The sequence below is a fragment of the Ceratotherium simum genome, chromosome 22 (assembly GCF_057802395.1).
Source record: "Ceratotherium simum simum isolate JZ-2026a chromosome 22, ASM5780239v1, whole genome shotgun sequence".
Classification (NCBI taxonomy): Eukaryota; Metazoa; Chordata; class Mammalia; order Perissodactyla; family Rhinocerotidae; genus Ceratotherium; species Ceratotherium simum.
Genome location: NC_141921.1, coordinates 12,616,675 through 12,635,780, shown reverse-complemented (window position 1 = coordinate 12,635,780; position 19,106 = coordinate 12,616,675). Strand labels below are relative to the sequence as shown.

General features: G+C 47.4%; 2 protein-coding genes across 3 annotated transcripts in view; both read left to right on the top strand.

Moving 5' to 3' along the window:
* Window positions 1–374: 374 nt before the first annotated feature.
* NSUN4 (NOP2/Sun RNA methyltransferase 4) overlaps window positions 375–19,106 on the top strand; it is a 42,448-nt gene continuing 23,716 nt past the window's right edge. Inside the window, exons 1-4 of one of the 2 annotated variants that reach the window (XM_087446006.1) lie at window positions 375–552; window positions 4,711–5,063; window positions 13,123–13,277; window positions 16,537–16,697. In XM_087446006.1, coding sequence (XP_087302132.1) covers window positions 460–552; window positions 4,711–5,063; window positions 13,123–13,277; window positions 16,537–16,697 — 762 coding nt within the window. In that variant the 5' untranslated portion in view covers window positions 375–459. The remainder of the gene's footprint in view (window positions 553–4,710; window positions 5,064–13,122; window positions 13,278–16,536; window positions 16,698–19,106) is intronic. The other variant, XM_004442041.3, reaches the window with a different exon arrangement.
* On the top strand, window positions 990–4,249 carry LOC147914058 (sperm head and tail associated protein-like). The gene has a single exon (XM_087447070.1). It carries the CDS (start codon window positions 990–992, stop codon window positions 3,834–3,836), a length of 2,847 nt encoding a protein of 948 aa, XP_087303196.1. The 3' UTR covers window positions 3,837–4,249.

Here is a 19,106-nt window from a genome sequence, read left to right as displayed (position 1 = left end):
GGTCCTGAAACCCAAGCTTCATTAGCTTCACTATAAATCCGCCTCTGCCTACAAGTCTAGCCTGTTTTTTTCCTCTTAGGATCTTTTCTTCGTGCAACTTCTGCCTAGAAGGCCCTTACCACCCCTTTTTGCCTAGTTAACTCTTTCAGTATTCAAGTGCCAGTTCCCAGTCCTCTCTGACCCCCAAACTGGGTCAGGGACCTTTACGGAGTCTCTCTCAATGCTCCAAACATCCAGGCGGAGCCACCATTCTGTGCGAATGGTTGCTCTTTTCCAGCGCTCTCAAAGATCGTTGGCGGGGCGAGGTTTGCACCCGGGATGTAAAGATGGGTGGAGCCCCGGGAGAGAGTCAGCGGTAATTCCCTCCCCTTTACGTCCAGAGCGGCGCGCACCACCTCTCCGGAACCCGCGAGCCTCCGGTTGCGGTTCCGGTCGGAATTACCGGCAACGCACGCAGACATGGCTGCGCTGGTAGTGAGAGGTGTTCGGGACGTGCTGAAGCGGGCCGACTTCGCGACGGTCCCGCGGAGACATCGACATAAGAAGAAATGGGTAAGGCCCAGGAGGGAACAGTGACAGCGGCCCCTTGCCACCGCCTCTCGGGAAACCTCCCCAGCCCTTCCACTGCTCGCCCGGCTCAGTTAGGGTCGCTCCTCTCTCCGGTTGGAACGCCTTCGACCTCTTGTCCCGCCCCTCAGGGAGCGTCACTAGGCTCCTCCCTCTCACATCTGTTACGTCGTCGCCTCTGTCCGCCCTTTTATTTCGTCACGAGTCTTCGGCTCTCCCTCTTGATAAGTGTGCAGCCTCCTGACTCCGCCCCTCTGTTACGTCATCGCTTCCGCCGTCATTCTTTCAGTTATGTCACCGCCTCTTGTTCCCCTGCTCGCGGTTCCGTTCCGCTTGGCTCCCACTACCTCTTCCCCTTCCCTCCCTCCCCCTCCCCCTCCCTCCCCTTCTTTCCTACCCCGACCTCTTCCCCTCCGCCCCCTATGACCTCCTCTCCTCCTTTCCTCCGAGAACTTCGAGCCCGGCCGCCCTCACCCCTCGGAAAATGTCACAGCGACTTCCCTGTCCTCCCTGGGTCTCCTTCGCCCTCCAGGAAAGGAGTCAACTCCCTCACCCTCCAGCTGCCTCTGGCGCCCAGGAAAGGTTACAGTGACCACCCTGCCGGTAGTCCCGGCCTTTCCCCAAACTCAGGCAAAAGGTGCAGCGACTCCCCTCACCCCCTGGGCTCTCCCCGCTGCTCCAGACACCCTTTCTCTGGCCTCACCTGTAGCCCTGGAATTTCTTCCGTAACCGGCCCGCCCCCTTCTCTACCCCGACCGATTCCCTCCCCGCCCCCACCGCCCCCCTCCCCACCCCCACAGCCGCCCCTGCATCCGGGGACATGTTCTTTTGAACCTTGTTCTCCACTCCTCGGAAGGCCTTACTGCCCTGAGACTATCCTCTCGGGTTCGTCCCCTCCGAGCCCTTGTTTTGACCGGTTCAGCCTCCTGGGGTCACCCCCTCTCCGTCCCCGGAGCCCTTATTGCGGCTGGATCAGCTCCCTGAGAACACCGTGTCCCTGTCCCCGAAGCCCTTACATCGACCAGCACACTTACCTCTGTTACTGTGGTGGATACCCTTCAGCCCTGGTAACCAGCCCGGTGACCTCCCCTCCCCTCACTCATCGGCCCCTGGGAACCACCCCGGTGACTTCTCCTCCTGTCACTCATGTGCCGTTGGAAACTGGCCCCATGATTTCACCTCCTGTCACTCATCAGCACCCAGGAACCAGCCCGGGGACCTCCCGTCCGGTCACTCATGTCACCTTGGAAACTGGTCCCATAATTTCACCTGTTTTCACTCATGAGCCCCCTAGAACTGGTCCCGTGATTTCCTCTTCCATCACTCATGGATCCCAGGGAACTTGCCCCATGATTTCACCTCCTCTTACTCATAGGCCCTTGGGAACTGGCCTCATGATTTCACCTCCCCTTGCTCACCGGCCCATGGAAACTAGACCTATAGTTTCCCCACCCCTTTCTCACAGGGTTTTGCAAACTGGGCCCATGATCACCCCTCCACTCTCTCCTTGGTCCTCAGGGAGAAGTTATAATGACCCTCCTCTTTCCCAAGCATCTTCCCCACCCACCGGCAGGTTTTACCATGGCCACCATAAGCCTCCAGACTCTTGTGAACCTAAACCACAGCTTGACCCACCCCGTGGGAAAAATTACTGTGGCTCCCCACTTTCTTCTCAGGCAGGCACATCTGGCTGTCCCAGCTCACCTCCAGAAGGCTCTTATCACTATTCCCATCTTCCCCCAGAGACCTGCATACCTGCCCCTGGGAGCCCTTGTTGTGCCATCCGCCTACCCCCTGGGAGTACTGGTTCTCCTTGCTTACCCCAGTCCCAGGCTTCTAGGAAGCCTTGCTTTGAGTCCTTGTTCTCCTGGGAGACTGGTGGGAGCTCTTACCTCTTCGTAACCCCAGTCGCTATGATTTCTGGTCCCCCTTGCCCCCAGGAACCACCTCTTCCCCTGTCCTCCCCTTGTCCTTATTCTGCCTTCTTTCCTTCACCCCTGAGCAACCAGTTTATATCTCCACCCCAGTCACCCCCCCGCAGAAGCTATAACGACCCTCCTCTGCCTACCCCAGCTTGCCCCCAAGTGAAGTCCCCCAAATCCTCAGAGTTAAGACAGGCACGTGCTCCCCACAGAAGTCGCTCCCTGGTCACCCCTCCCCGGCAAACTCCTCCTGACCAGCCCAGGCCCCCTAAGGCCAGCACCTCTCCTCCACCTCCCTCCGGCCCTTCTGGTCTCTCAGGTGCTTTTTGTACAGTGACATCCGTTACAACTTGCTCAAATTCTTGCCCTAAAGAACTTCCCCAAGGGACTACCTTACCTACTGTGGTCCCTAGAATCCTCAAAACTGTTATCCCCACTTCCCTTCCCCTCCGCCTTCCTTGTGATTCTGTCTCACCCAATAGTTATGCTCAGAGAAGCCCCCATGGACCCCTCATAAGATCCCCCTGCAGTACCCATGTATATTCTGTGGTTCCCTCCACCCCCGATCCCTGCCCACTCTCTGGTTCCCTCAATCAATCCACACGCCCCCCTCAGTGTCATAAGCAACCCATGGTGCCCCCCTGTGGCACCTATAGCACTCCCAGGGGCCCACCCCAACCCCATTGCCAGCCTGTGGCACCTCCTTGTTCTACCCACATCTATTCTTGTATCCCTTTGAGAACACCCTTTGACCCCCAAAGTTTACCTGTTGCCCCCCGAGCCCGAGGCCGACCTGATGCTATGCCCTGTGGCCTGCATGTCTACTCTGTGGCTTCTCGAGGCTCCTGCAAAGAGTCCTCCCAGATTCCCTACAGCTGTCCTTTGCCTTCATCCAAAAGTTCCAGCTGTAGTTCAACTATTATTATTAGTGAATACCAGAGTAGTGACAGCCAGAGCAAGAATACCCACCAAAGTGGAAGTCGGAGCCAAAGTGAGAGTCCCCACCGCCCTAGCAGAAGTCGGAGTGAAAGCGAGAGTTTCCATCCTAGTAGAAGTCAGAGCCGGAGCAAGAGTCCCCCTCAAAATGAAAGTTGGAGCCAGAGCGATAGTCCCTACCCAAGCGTAAATCAGGATCAGAACGAGAGTCTTCAACTTAGTGGAAATCGGGGCCAGAGTGAGAGTCTTCAACGTAGCAAAAGTCGGAGCCGAAGCAAGAGTCCTCACAATGGCAGAAGTCGGGGCCAGAGCAAGAGTGCCCCCCGTAGAGGAAGTCGGAGTCGAAGCAAGAGTCCCCGCCACAGCAGAAGTCATGGTCGGAGCAAGAGTCCCCGCCATAGCAGGAAATGAGAGCCAGAGCTAGAGTTCTGACCAAACCAAAAATCCAGGCCAGAGCAAAAGTCACAGACAGTAACAAGACTGCCAGCCACAGTGGGTGTTCCAGCTGTGGCAACCAGGGCCAACTTGTGGACTTCTCAGCTGAAGTCTTCGTTTTCCTTTTAATCTACTTTTATGCTCTTTAAGCCTGACTCATGTTCCTCTCTGCTACCCCCATAGCAGTCATGCTAGAAGTCTCCATTTTGGTTCACACCTCAAGGTTTCTGTGTGCTCTCCTTATCCCACCTTCCTGGGGTCTGGGAACTCTCCCCAAATAACCCTCAACCCTGTGATTCTGAGCATTATGGTGTCAGTCTCTGCATGACCGTAGGTAAGTTACCCTCATCTCTCCATCAAATGTGGAAGGTTGATATTTTTTCTCTCCCACCGAGCTATCTGTTGTGGTGCTCACATAAGCTAGGAGACATGAAAGTGCTTTGGAAAATGGAAGAACTGTTCAGAGAGAAAGCCTCTTTTGTTTTTAAGCCTGAGACTTCCCCCAGAGCCTCTATAGTTTCTTCCACCCTTCTGTAGACTCCTCTCAAGAGTCCTCTCCTGAGCTCCCGTTCTCTTAAGTTCCTCTTACTCCAAGGCCCTTTCTTGGTGACCCCAACATGCTATTAAGAGAGCTACAGCTTCCTTTGTCTCACAAGCCTGAGATAGAAAGGCCAGCTCTCCACTGCTTTTCTTGCCCACACTTCTCTGGTAGGCAGAGGCAGGATGCAAAGGCGGGAGTGAGCACTAGCTGGATCTACATTTGCCCCAGGGCTCTCAGGTATTGGTGGGGTTGGGCAGTTGGGGTAGAGGCAAGACTGGAAGACCAATAAGCCTGTTCTTTCCCTTTTAGGCTGCCACAGAGCCGAAATTTCCTGCCACTCGACTGGCTCTGCAGAATTTTGACATGACCTACAGTGTGCAGTTTGGGGATCTTTGGCCATCAATCCGGGTCAGTCTCCTCTCAGAGCAGAAGTATGGTGCATTGGTCAATAACTTTGCTGCCTGGGATCATGTGAGTGCTGAGCTGGCACAGCTGAGTGCCAGGGACTTTGTGAATGAAGCCATCTGCCACAGGGAACGGGAGCCAGAAAGTGGCCAGACTGCAGCTCCCTCCCCAGCCTCCTCGGCCTACAGTCCGCACAGTCCCAATCTTCGATGCTTCACTTTCCCCAGAGGGGATGTCAGCCGTTTCCCTCCTGCCAGGTAGGATCTGGAGCCCTGGCTGGGGCTGTCCTGAGCGGCTGCTGGAAGTAGACAGGAAGTGACCCAGCTCCTGCCCCCTTTAATAAGGATCATAATATTGCTAGTATTTACTGAGTGCTTATACATGCTAGACATTTTTCTAAGTGCTGTACCTATGTGATATCTCCTTTTGTTCTGTCAACATGTTACTGAACCAAGTGGGTTCACCTCCTGGTGAGTAAAATAAAACTCTACACCAGTGGAAGTTGTCTCACAAAGTAAAGTATATTTGCGGCAAGTAGGAGACTATGAGTTATCATTTGCAAAGTCATGGTGTCCCTGAACAAAGGGAAGCAGGACCTTTATTTTGGATGGGTAATGAACATTCAAAAGGGAGAGGCAGGCTCAATTGGAAAACACACTTCCACATACACTGCAGGTTATGGTAATGAGGCCTAAACTCCTCCAGGAGAGAATTTAGCATTAAAAATAAGGCAAAGGTCATGGGCATAGCTCTTGTGGTGAGGCTTGGTCTAGTTCAGGGTGCTTGGTGGTTGCATCTCCTTCATATAACAAAAGGGAAAAAAACAACTTGGAAAAACAGTTAAATGCTTCCAAACCCACCTTAGGTTTCCCAAGGCACCTAGCCAGTGACAAACAGCCCTCTGAGGTAGGTAATATTATTGTTCCTCTTTTACATTTGAGGAAACTGAGGTGCAGAGAAGTTAAGGTACTTATGTTACCGAACAAGAAGGAGGTTCACTCATTCATCGCACAGCAAGCCAATCTCTGACACCGGGTGCAGTGGAAGAAAGTAGGAATTTTATTGCAAAGTGCTGAGCGAGGAGAAGGGGCAGCTAATGCTGTAATCCTGAACTCCCCAAAAAGCTACAAGCAAGGTGTTTTTTTTTTCCTTTTTTTTATCGTGAAATTTTTGTTGTACATTACTGTTTGTCAGTCACCATATAAATGCATCCCTCCACCCCTTGTGCCCACCCCCCACCCCCCTTGCCCCTGGTAACCACCACACAGTTCTATCTGTCCGTGTGTTGGTTTATCTTCCACATATGAGTGAAATCATGCAGTGTTTGTCTTTCTCTTTCTGGCTTATTTTGCTTAACATAATACCCTCCAGGTCCATCCATGTTGTTGCAAATGGGACGATTTTGTCTTTTTTATGGCTGAGTAGTATTCCATGGTATATATATACCACATCTTCTTTATCCAATCATCAATCGAGGGACACTTCGGTTGTTTCCCTGTCTTGGCTATAGTGAATAATGCTGCAGTGAACATAGGGGTGCATAAGCCTCTTTGGATTGTTGATTTCAGGTTCGTTGGGTAGATAGTAGTGGGATAGCTGGATCATAAGGTATTTCTATTTTTAATTTTTTGAGGAATCTGCATACTGTTTTCCGTAAAGGCTGCACCAGTTTGCATTCCCACCAGCAGTGGATTAGGGTTCCCGTTTCTCCACAGCCTCTCCAGCATTTGTTGTTTTTTGTCTGGGTGATTATAGTCATTGTAACGAGTGTAAGGTGATATCTTAGTGTAGGGTTTTTTTTTTTTTTTGTGAGGAAGATCAGCCCTGGGCTAACATCCATGCTAATCCTCCTCTTTTTGCTGAGGAAGACTGGCTCTGAGCTAACATCTCTTGCCAATCCTCCTCCTTTTTTTTCACCCCCAAAGCCCCAGTAGATAGTTGTATGTCGTAGTTGCACATCCTTCTAGTTGCTGTATGTGGGACGCGGCCTCAGCATGGCCGGAGAAGCGGTGCATCGGTGCACACCCGGGATCCGAACCCAGGCCGCCAGTAGTGGAGCGCGCGCACTTAACCACTAAGCCACAGGGCCAGCCCAATCTTAGTGTTGTTTTGATTTGCATTTCCCTGATGATTAGTGATGTTGGGCATCTTTTCATGTGCCTATTGGCCATCTGTATATCTTCTTTGGGAAAGAGTTCATTTCCTCTGCCCATTTTTTGATCGGGTTGTTTGTTTTTTTGTTGTTCAGTTGTGTGAGTTCTTTATATATTATGGAGATTAATCCCTTGTCGGATATATGGTTTGCAAATATTTTTTCCCAGCTGGTGGGTTGTCTATTCATTTTGATCCTGGTTTCATTTGCCTTGTAGAAGCTCTTTAATCTGATGAAGTCCCACTTGTTTATTTTTTCTTTGGTTTCCCTTGTCTGAGTAGACATGGAATTTGAAAAGATCCCTTTATGGTGAAGGACAAATAGTGTACTACTTATGTTTTCCTCCAGGAGTTTTAAAGTTCAAGCAAGGGTTCTTATTTGAGGTTTTAGGTAGGAGAGCGGGAGCATGTGTCCTTGGGGCTAAAGTTATAAGAGTTCTCTGCGCAGGCGCGACTGTCTTTCATATTTCTTCATGGGTCGCTTGTGCAAATTCAGGGGGGTTCTTTGTGTTGTACGCGGTAGATTTTTAGTCTGTGACGTCTAAAGTTTACAGTTGGTCATTTTAGCCTCTCAGTGCACCTGCGCGATGTTTAGTGGGGGGGAGCTGTCACCAAGCTGCTGTCTTATCAGTGATCCTCTTGCTGTTCTGCAAAACAAGCTCAGAAACTTTGGTTACTTTGTTTCCCATGCCAACCTTGTGGGTACAGGCAGGTTTCGCCCTAATCCAGGGAAATTTTAACTCCTTCATTCTTGGTTTCGCTTACTTTAGGTTCCTTAGATAGTGAGTGGTACAGTTAGTATTTAGACCCAGGCAGTCTGATCCCAGAACCTGCGCTTTAAATCTGCTCTACTGTCTCTTATAGAAAACAGCCACCTCTTCCTTGAGCACTTACTGCACCCTCTCCAGTTAAAGTTTGTGTTCTTTACAGCTGCTTTCTCATTTTGCCCTCATAGCCACCCATCAGAGTGAGTAGGACAAGTAACCTCATGGTACCAAAGAAATGGAACTTGCCTAGGAAGTTGGGCTTGCCTAAGGGCACAAAGTTAGTAACAGATGGGGTGGAGGGAGGAGGAGGGAGAACTTTTGGTCTTCTGATCCAATGCTCAGATGTATATGAAGTTGAATGAAAAAAGACCCTGTAGTCAAATGCTAAATTGTGCATTAGAAATTGAAAGGGGCAGGCCTGGCAGGGTGGTGGTTAGGTAGGAATGCTCGGCTTCAGCAGACTGGGTTTGGCAGGTGCAGATCCCAGGCGTGGACCTGTACACCACTCATCAAGCCATGCTGTGGTGGCGTCCCACACGCAAACTAGAGGAAGATTGGCACAGATGGTAGCTCAGGGCCAATCTTCCTCACCAAGAAAAAACCCCAATAAAATAATAATAATAATTAAAATAAAACAAAATAAAAAAACAATAAAAATGAAGGCATTCTTTAAACAAAAAGAAACTGAGAAAAGGGGAGCTCAGTGTTAATTGTAGGATGTAGGAATTGATTTTTTTTTTTTTTTTGCTGAGGAAGATTCGCCCTGAGCTAACATCTCTTGCCAATCCTCCTCTTTTTTTTAGCTTGAGGAAGATTAGCCCTGAGCTAACATCTGTGCCAGTCTTCCTTGATTTTATATGTGGGTTGCCACCACAGCATGGCTGATGAGTAGTGTATGTCCATGCCCAGGATCCGAACCCACGAACCCAGGCTACCGAAGGGGAGTGTGCCGAATTTCAACCACTACACCACGGGGCCAGCCCCGGGAATTGATTTTTGAAGGATTGATTGATTCATTCAATAAATATTTATTGTCTACCAAATGCCAGGGATTCTTTAATGCCTGGGTTATGGGTGTAGAAGCCCTCATGGAGCTTCTAGTCTAGTGAGGAAGACAACTATTAAAAAACAAATTACGGGGGGCCGGCCCGGTGGCGCAAGCGGTTAAGTGCCTGTGCTGTGCTTCGGTGGCCCAGGGTTCGCGGGTTCGGATCCTGGGCGCACACCAACACACTGCTTGGTAAGCCATGCTGTGGCGGCATCCCATGTAAAGTAGAGGAAGATCGGCATCGGATGTTAGCTCAGGGCTAGTCCTCCTCACAAAAAAAGACAAAAACAAAAACAAAACTAATTATGATTGTGATAAGTGCTCCAGAGGAACAGTATAAGATGCTAAGAAGTCTTATACAGAAATGTGCCCCTTAACGATGTTTCGGTCAATGAAACAATGTATACACCGACTGTGATCTTGAAGATTGGTACGTATAGACTAGGTGCGTAGTAGGCTACACCATCTAGGTTTGTGTAAGTATACTCTATAATGTTCGCACAATGACAAAATTGCCTAACAATGAGTTTCTTAGAATGTATCCTTGTCATTAAGCAACACCTGACTATAATTAGGAGATCTAACCCAGTCTTTTCTGAGGAAGTGAAATTTAAGCTAAGACCTGAAAACTGAGTAGAAATTAAAGCTGGTGACAGGGGGCTGGAGATGGGGGTGAGAGGCTAAATATGAGGCTACAGAAGCAGGCAGGAGCCAGATTATGAAGGTCTTATAGGCCATATGGGATTTTGGGCTTTTTCTCTAAAAGGAAGAGGGAGCCATGAAAGGTTCTAAGCTGGGGAATGACGTGACCAGATTTGAATTTTTCAAATATCATTCTAGCTGCTGTGTGGGAAACAGATTGGAGAGGGGCAAGGCTAGAAATGGGGTTATAAATTAGGAGGCTTTGCAATAATCCTAGCTACTGGCTTGAGGAATGGCTGTATGCTTAAGAGAAGTAAGAGATAAGGCTGGAAAAGTATATGGGGGACGATGTGTGGGAATCTTGAATGCCAGGAGCTTGCATTCTGGGGGAAGGGGATTTTTCTGGTGGCCGAGAGTTGTTTATAAATGGCTGAAATTGCCAGGGCTGGGTGGCTTCAGACCATGTGCCCTTTACTACATATTGCTCTAAATTGCCAAGATCTGTTCTAGGGAACCACTGAAAAGAGTTTCCAAGCAGGGGAAAGGCAATAATGCACAGTAGTTATAAACATGGGCTTTGGAGTCAAGAAAACCTAGATTTGGATCCTGCCTTCATCACTTACTAGACATGTGGCATTGGATAACTGAGACTTGGTATCCTTATCTGGAAAATAATGGTAGTAATAGCTGACACTGTAGCTCACTAGTGCCAGCTACTGTTCTAAACACTTGACTTCTGTTAATTCCTTTAATCCTCACAATAATCATATCTGGTAGGTACTCATTACAAATGAAGAAACTGAGGCACAGAGAAATTGAGTAGTGTGCTGAAGGTCACACAACTAATGAGCAGCTGGGCTGGATTTGAGATCCATGCAGTCTGGCTCTGGAATCCGGGTTCTCCTGCCTCATAGGGTTGTGGTGAGCATTAAATGAAATGATGCATATTAAACACCTAGTATAGTACCACAATATAGCACTCATTACATCAATATAGCACTCTTTACTATTAATGTTATTTTTTTTTTTTTTAAAGATTTTATTTATTTTCCCCCCAAAGCCCCGGTAGATAGTTGTATGTCATAGCTGCACATCCTTCTAGTTGCTGTATGTGGGACGCAGCCTCAGCATGGCCGGAGAAGCAGTGCGTCAGTGCGCGCCCGGGATCCGAACCCGGGCCGCCAGCAGCGGAGCACGCGCACTTAACCGCTAAGCCACGGGGCCGGCCCTATTAATGTTATTCTCATCAAAGTTATGCTTCAGGGACATCATTTTAGTCATGGAGGGTGGGTAGGGGAGAGAGATTGGGGCAGGATTGGAGACCAGTTCAGAGGCATTGGCTTTACACAGAACCATGGGCTAAGAACCATGGAGTAAGAACCATGTGGTTTACTAAGTTGTCTGAGGTGCTTGGCTCCTACTCAGGGAGGATACCCTGAGAGTAGTGGGGGAAGCAACCCCTATGTATTTGGGTTTTTTCTTCTTGTCTTGATGGGCTCCTTACAAATCAAGGAGATCTTAATCTTTCAGGAGTTCAAGGATGTATTTAGGGAGTCCAGGAACCTCCTGAAATTGTCTGAAAATTTGTTGTGCTTTTTTTTTGGAAAGAGGGACTGTAGCTTTCAGCAGATTCTCAAAACTGTCTGTGAACTGAAAAAATGTTAAGGAGTGATGCTTCCAAAAGGAAGGAACTTGATGAGAGTGGGTTTTGTGGGCCAGTGCTGGTGTGATAGCAATTCTGTGCTTTTCTCAGATTTCTGTTTTTTGTCATTCTCCTTTGTGAGGCATGAAGCACACAGTTTCACAGACAATCCAAGCCTGGTTTGACTTTGAAAATATCCTATCACAGCCAGAGCCCATTTTTGAATGCCAGAGGGGTTACAATCTTACGACTGGGGATTGTAGGCCTTGTAGCTGACCCTCAGTGGGGCTATGTCTTATGTCTTGTCATTTCTTTCTCCCAGAGCCTTCCTGTCAGGGCAGCAAGGACCAGGGTTCTGTCTCCTTGAGTCTGTCCCCAGTGGCTGTCCACGCTGAGCTATGTTTCGGGCAGGGGAATGGCTGCACTACCAGTTGCCCTTTTGACAACTGGCCTAGGAGTGAGGAGTCCTCCTGTGACCACTAGGTTGTTGTCTGCCATTCCTCTCTCTCTGCCCACACTATCACTGCCTCTCTTCGTGCCTCACTGGCTCTCACTTGGACTCTTGTAACAGCCTTCTCACTAGGTCTCTATTTCTAATTTCTTCTCTCTAGCCCACCTAGCTTTCTAAAACTCTATCTAGCTGATCATGTCATTTTCCTTAAAAACTTTTGGTAACTACCTATAGGTTATAGTCCAAACCCCTTAGCATAGGGTTTAAGACATTTTACAACCTGGCCTCTATCTGCTTTCCAACCTCAATCTCATACACCTTGTATTTCTGCCACACCAAATTTCTCACTGTTTTCTGAAAGAAGCTATGAGTTTGCATGCTTCTGTGCCTTTGCTTGTTCTTTTTTTTTTTTTTTAAAGATTTTATTTATTTATTTTTTTCCACCCAAAGCCCCAGTAGACAGCTGCATGTCATAGCTGTACATCCTTCTAGTTGCTGTATGTGGGATGCGGCCTCAGCATGGCCGGAGAAGCGGTGCGTCGGTGCGTGCCTGGGATCTGAACCGGGGCCGCCAGCAGCGGAGCGCGCGCACTTAACCGCTGAGCCACGGGGCCAGCCCTGCTTGTTCTTTTTCCTTCTGCTTGGAATGCTCCTCTTCCTTTTTTTTTTTAACCTAATGAAGGCCTACTCCTTCATCAGGCCTAACTCAGGTAACTGACAGGCACAATTGATGGCACTCTTCTCTGAACCTACGAAGCGCTTTGATCTCAATATGTAATCCAATAAAACTGAGTTCCTGCTATATGCTAGGTACTGTTTCAGGTGTTCGGGATATGACAGTGAACAAAGTAGACAAAATCCCTGCCCTTTTTCTAAAAGGGTGGGGGGGAATACACACACACCCGTATACATATAAAGTGAATAGGAAGGGTTCTAAAGAAAAATAACTCAAAATAGAGATAGAAGGTGATGGGAGTAGGCAGCTGCTAGTTTTAGATAGAGTAGTCAGAGAATGCCAGTGCCTCTCTCATGAGGTAACTTTTTTTTTTTAATTTTATTTATTTACTTTTTTTCCCCCCAAAGCCCCAGTAGATAGTTGTATGTCATAGTTGCACATCCTTCTAGTTGCTCTAGGTGGGATGTGGCCTCAGCATGGCTGGAGAGGCGGTGCGCGCCGGGATCCGAACCCGGGCCGCCAGCAGCGGGGCGCGCGCACCCAACCACTAAGCCACGGGGCCGGCCCTGATGAGGTAACTTTTGAAGAGAGACCTGAAGGAAGTGAGGAAGCAAATGAGGGCTATCTGGGGGAAGAGCGTTGCAGGCAGAAGGTACAGCAATTACAAAAACCTGAGACAGGAGCATGCATGGCTTAATTAAGGAATAGCAAGGTGGCTAGCGTGGCCGAATTAGAGTGAATTGATTTTTGTTTTGGAAGGATCACTCTGGCTGCTGTGTAGAAGAACGAGTGAGTGGGTAAATAAGTGGGTGTGGGTCTGAGAAATGAGTTTTTGCTGAGTAGAGCTCAGTAGCCCCTGAGGGCATGGACTTGGTGCCTTGACTTCCACTGAGTCTCCTGACTTGGAATTTGACTATAAGGTGGTCTCCTCTCTTCTAGGCTTGGCAGCCTGGGTGTCATGGACTACTACCTGATGGATGCTGCCTCCTTGTTGCCTGTCCTGGCCCTCGGCCTGCAGCCTGGTGACACTGTGCTTGACCTATGTGCAGCCCCTGGGGGAAAGACACTAGCATTGCTTCAGACTGGCTGTTGTCGTAAGTCAGAGGGCTGGTGTCTTGGGCAGGGAGGGCTCCCCACCTCACCCAGTCAGGGGTACACTGAATGTGGTGAGTTCTTTGGTCCAGGATCAGAGGGGCGATAGTGCTTGCTTGCTAAACTGGTGTATTTTTTCTGTTTGTGATTATTTCCTTCCTTTCTCTGTCAGTTTTCCAACGAAGATTACTGAGCAGAGCGAGGTCTCTGAAGGCAGATTAAAGCAGGGCCCTGATCAATCTGCCACATGACACTTGCACTCCTCTGCATCTGTTTACTTTGTCTCTAAGATTAATTTCCATTTCCTTAGCCTGCCAGCTAAAGTGATAAGGTCTGGCAGCAGCCACCCTTTATAGCTTTATATATCGTTCTTCTCCAGGCTTTATGTGCTTCAGCCACATCCTGCTACTCTCTGATGCCCCAATAAGCCTCCACCTTTGCTCATGTTATGCTTTCTCTCTAGAATACCCCTACCCCATCCCAGCTGGCCTATCTATATCCTTTTAGCTTTCAAGCCTCAGCTCTAGTGTGCCACCTTCTGGCACACTGCTGGCCAGTTGAGAAGTGATGCGTCTGTCTCTTGTGCTCCTACACAGTGGGCATCACCCTTGCAACTATTAGTACATTAGCTTTGCATCAGAGCTTTACTAGGTATGCATCTTCTCCTTCTTTAAGATTATGAATTCCTTGGGGACAGGCCCAAGTCTTCCTCATCTCAGTAGTCTAGCCCAGTGCAGGCCTGTGCACTCGCTGTAGGTGTTATTTCAGCCATCCACTGGCCAACGTCCTGCCTTAAAACAGGCAGTATTTTTTCTTTGGGGACCTGAGAAATATCCACAGGGGACTGTGATTTTCACACTCACCCTGGAGCTCAGCCAGGCTTCTCTTGCCGTATGCCCTGGCCTTTTTGTTGGGCCTGGACTCTTCTTTTCCAGTTCTCATCAGCCAGCTTGCTCAGTTTGAGTTAGCTTCCAGCCTCATGGTAGGCCCCATGAGTGATTCGGAGAGGTACCACATTTGATCTCAGCCTTCTGGAAATCCACAGATATGTTGATATGGCTTAATGAGTCCAATGCAAGAGAGCCCAACATGTGTGCTGGGCTGTGCTGATCTGAGTGGGTGGGAATCCTTCAGAAGGGGGGTGAATGAGGTAGGGTTACTCGGAAGAGGAGGAACTTGAACTAAGAGGAGGGAGAACGGCCAAGGAGAAGTAATTGAGACTGGCTCTTCTAAGAGGTGCTGAATTACCAGTGCCTCACTCTCGTCCCAGCACCTCACCCAAATGACTCCTTGATCCCAGGGAGACAGGAGCACAGAATTTCAGTTCAAGAAAGGAACTTAGAGTTTACCTAGTCCAGCCCTCATATTTTATGGAGGAGGAAATTGAGCTCTGGAGAGATTAAATAACTTCAATTTTTTACATGAGTTGGAGGTAGAGCCAGAACTGGAACCCAGCTTTTCTGTTCTCAGTTCATATCCTGCTGCAAATTCTTCTTGAGCAGAGAATCCAGTTTTTACTTCTTTGCGTGCCCTCAAGAATTGAAACCATATTTCTTTTCTTTTATTTATTTATTTATTTTTAAAAGATTTTATTTATTTATTTTACCCCCAAAGCCCCAGTAGATAGTTGTATGTCGTAGCTGCACATCCTTCTAGTTGCTGTATGTGGGACGCAGCCTCAGCATGGCCAGAGAAACGGTGCGTCGGTGCACGCCCGGGATCCGAACCCCGGGCCGCCAGCAGCGGAGCGCGCGCACTTAACCGCTAAGCCATGGGGCAGGCCCTGGAACCATATTTCTTTGTGGGAACACTAAGCTGGTTTATGGTAGTGACCACTCCTGTTAGATAAGGTATGTACTCTCCAGTTCTTCACCACAGTTCCCACGTCCCCCTTTCATTCCTTGACTCTGAGGCCAGGTATCAAATGCCATTTATCATCAAGCTTGCAGTAGTATTTTTTCTTATAGTAGAGCCAAGAGCAAAGTGAGATATTTCTTGAACTCGTGTCTATCACAAAAGGGAAAATGAAAGATGGACGGTGAATCACTTAGGATTAGGTTTGATTGTATACGATAGAAAACTCAACTAACTGGCTTAAAGAAGAAAAGTTTATTTCTCTCTTACATGAGAGAATCTGGGATATAGGCAGTCCAGGGCTGGTATGGAGGCTCCACAGTCATCACTGGCAACCTATTTTATTGCTGGCTTCCGTCCTCAGGATTCATGGTCCAAGATGGTTGCTGGAACTCCAGTCATCACATTCAGATTCAAGGCAGGAAGAAAAGACTGGACAAAAGAGGCACATTTCCTAAGTCTCATTTCCAGAAGTCTCACACAGTAATTCTTACTATAACGCATTGACCAAAACTTAGTCATGTAGTCATACTTAGTTATAAAAGGAGACTGAGGGTCGGCCCTGTGGCTTAGTGGTTAAGCACGCGCGCTCCGCTACTGGCGGCCCGGGTTCAGATCCCAGGCACGCACCGACGCACCGCTTGTCCAACCATGCTGAGGCCGCATCCCACATAGAGCAACTAGAAGGATGTGCAACTATGACATACAACTATCTACTGGGGTTTTGGGGAAAAAAAAAAAAGGAGGAGGATTGGCAATAGATGTTAGCTCAGAGCCGGTCTTCCTCAGCAAAAAAAAGAAGAGGAATAGCATGGATGTTAGCTCAGGGCTGATCTTCCTCACAAAAAAAAAAGGAGGCTGAGAACTGTGGTCTTTTGGAGTACATTGCTCCCCCTCCCCAAATAAAATTGGAGTTCTATTACTAAGGAATAAGAGGAGAATAAATTTTGGGTAAATAACGTGTAGTGTCTGCCAAAGATGGAGACACATGTTTCAAGAAAAGTGGGAGAGAGCATATTTCTTTAGAAATAAATATTCTTACCTGGTCTACTTTATTTATTTACAAAACCTTTCTGGCCTGTGTGGGTGTTTGCCTTTGCAGCCCTTGCTCCAGAGCGTCTAGTATGGTGCCGTGCACACAATAAATGTTTCTCCTCCACCTGCCCCTCCTCTGCCCTGGGGTCTGCATTGATTGGCTGTGCCTGAGAATTGGTCTGACACTCCATCAGCACCATTGCTGATGGGATGTTTCACTGGGCCGTGGCCTCTGAAGTTTCTTTATTCCCACAGACATAAAATGTCCATACTACCCAAAGCCATCTATAGGTTCCGTGCAATCCCTGTCAAGATTCCAGTGGCATTTTTTACAGATGGAGGAAAAAAATCCTAAAATTTATATTCCCACAGGCAATCTCGCTGCCAATGATCTCTCCACTTCCCGAACAGGCAGACTGCAGAAGGTCCTTCACAGCTATGTACCTCAAGATATCAGGGATAGGAATCGAGTTCGAGTCACCTCATGGGATGGCAGGAAGTGGGGAGAACTGGAGGGGGACACCTATGACCGGGTGAGTGATTCCTGACCTGGGACATCCAGCCAGCCAAATCTGGCCTCCACATCCTGGATCCAGCTCCTACATAACATAATTGAATATCTAGGGCTATTTCTGGACCTGGCCAGCTCTACATGGATGATTTGGAGAACACAGTCATCTGCAGAATTGTCATTTCAGCTTAGATGACTGCCTCCTATCTTCATAAGAGACAGTTAGCTAGCAAAAAGAGTTTGAACCTGAGTAGAAAGTTATTAGGCTTATTTTATTTCTCAACTCACTTGGTTGCTCAGAAATCCTCACTAAAATAAGTATGAATAAGCCCATTTTATTTATTTATTTATTTATTTACTTACTTACCTACTTATCTACCTACCTACCTTCTGAGGAAGATTTGCCCTGAGCTAACACCTGTGCCAGTCTCCCTCTATTTTGTATGTGGGCCGCCACAGAATGGCTGCTGACAAGTGCTATAGGTCTGTGCCTGGGAACTGAACCTGGGCCACTGAAGCAGAGTGTGCCAAACTTAACCGGTAGGTCATGGGGCCCACCCCCCCATTTTATTCATTTTTGAGTATTAATACAGCACATGGTGCAAAATTTAGAAGGTGCCAAAGGTTATCCAGTGAAGAGTATGTTTCCCTCTTACTCCTATCTCACAGCCATCTACTTCCTCTCCCTACAGATGACCCTTATTTATATTTTCTTCTGTATCCTTTAAAATTTATTTTTTGTGTATATACAAATACAACTGTGTGTATTTTTGTAAAAATAGGAATGGTAGTGTATTATACTCAGTTTTCTATTCTGAACTTTGTATTTTTTTCATTTAATAATGTACCCTGAGGTTCAATCCTTTTTAGTTTAATGTTTTTGAAGTATAATTGCTGGATAACAGTTTATATGCATTTAAGATTTTGACAGAGGTTACTAAATCATTCTCTATGGAAGGTGAATCAGTTTCACATCTACTGGGAATGAAGAAGAGTACCGTTTCCTCACATCCTGCCATCATTGGTGGTGTCAGACTTTTTGGGTTTTGCCAAACTGATAGCATCTAATTTATATTCTCTTATTATAAATGTTGAAAGTCATTTCATATTTTTAAGTTGTTTGTACTTTCTTTAATTGGCGTATTCTAAAAATATTTATTTAAAACAGATACTTCTAAAAATATAAAAAATAGGGCCGGCCCCGTGGCTTAGCGGTTAAGTGCGTGCACTCCACTACTGGTGGCCCAGGTTTGGATCCCGGGCGCGCACCGATGCACCGCTTGTCCGGCCATGCTGAGGCCGTGGTCCCACATACAGCAACTAGAAGGATCTGCAACTGTGTCATACAACTATCTACTGGGGCTTTGGGGAAAAAAAAGGAGGAGGATTGGCAATAGATGTTAGCTCAGAGCCGGTCTTCCTCAGCAAAAAAAGAGGATTAGCATGGATGTTAGCTCAGGGCTGATCTTCCTCACGAAAATTTTAAAAAAAAATTTTAAATTTAAAAATATGAAAAATATATAGCTGTTGTCTCTGTGTTGTCATCTGACTCATTTATCTAATCTGTCCACTTCTCACCATCCTGCCTCAACCACTCTAAGAAATTGAAAGACCAAGGCTTATAGAATCTTGGATAGGCTTGAGAGACCTACCTCCTGCCTGTGTAGGAATCCTCTATTCAGCTTTTTTGACTTGGAGGCAGCAGAACAGAGTGGAGAGAGAATGACCTCTGCTGTCAGCCTAACCTGTTTTCATATTACAGGGCTGCCATTTACTGACTTTGGAAAAGCTGCTTAATCTCTCTGAACTTCAGCCTCTTCATTTGTAAAACAGGGAATACTACTACATAGGATTATTATGAGGATTCCACGAGAGGGTCCGGGGAAAGTGCTTAGTACATCACCTGGCCATGAAGATTAGGTGGGTAGTAGCCATCATCGTTGTTCAGCCTGTTCTTGCACACTTCCATTGACCGGGGCTCACTGAGGTTCTGTTGTTGAACACCTCTGATGTTAGAAAGTTCTTCTTCTTATTGAATTAAAATCTGTAGATTGTATGTTATATGGTTGAGTACAAGGATTCTGAAGTCAGACTGCTTGGATTGGAGTCCTGACTCATCACTTAGCAGCCAGAGAAGTTTGGGCAAGTTAACCTTTCAGTTAAGCTTCAGCTTCTTCATCTGTAAAATGAAGGTAATAGTGCCTATCCCATAGGTGAAGGTTAAATAAGAATGCATTTAGCACAGTTCCTGGCATAGAGAAAGCATTTATAATATTGTCATCATCACCATCTTTATTATTTTTATTATTATTATTTCCATTCATTGATCCTGGCTTTGCCTTCTGGAAAAATATAGAATGAAATGTCTCCCATTTGACTTGAAAGTGCTGCATTTCACTGATGACTAATGAATTTGGACACCTTTTCATGT

What these genes read in the sequence shown, in the direction of transcription:
- LOC147914058 (XM_087447070.1), top strand. Translation starts at nt 990, where the DNA reads ATGACCTCCTCTCCTCCTTTCCTCCGAGAACTTCGAGCCCGGCCGCCC.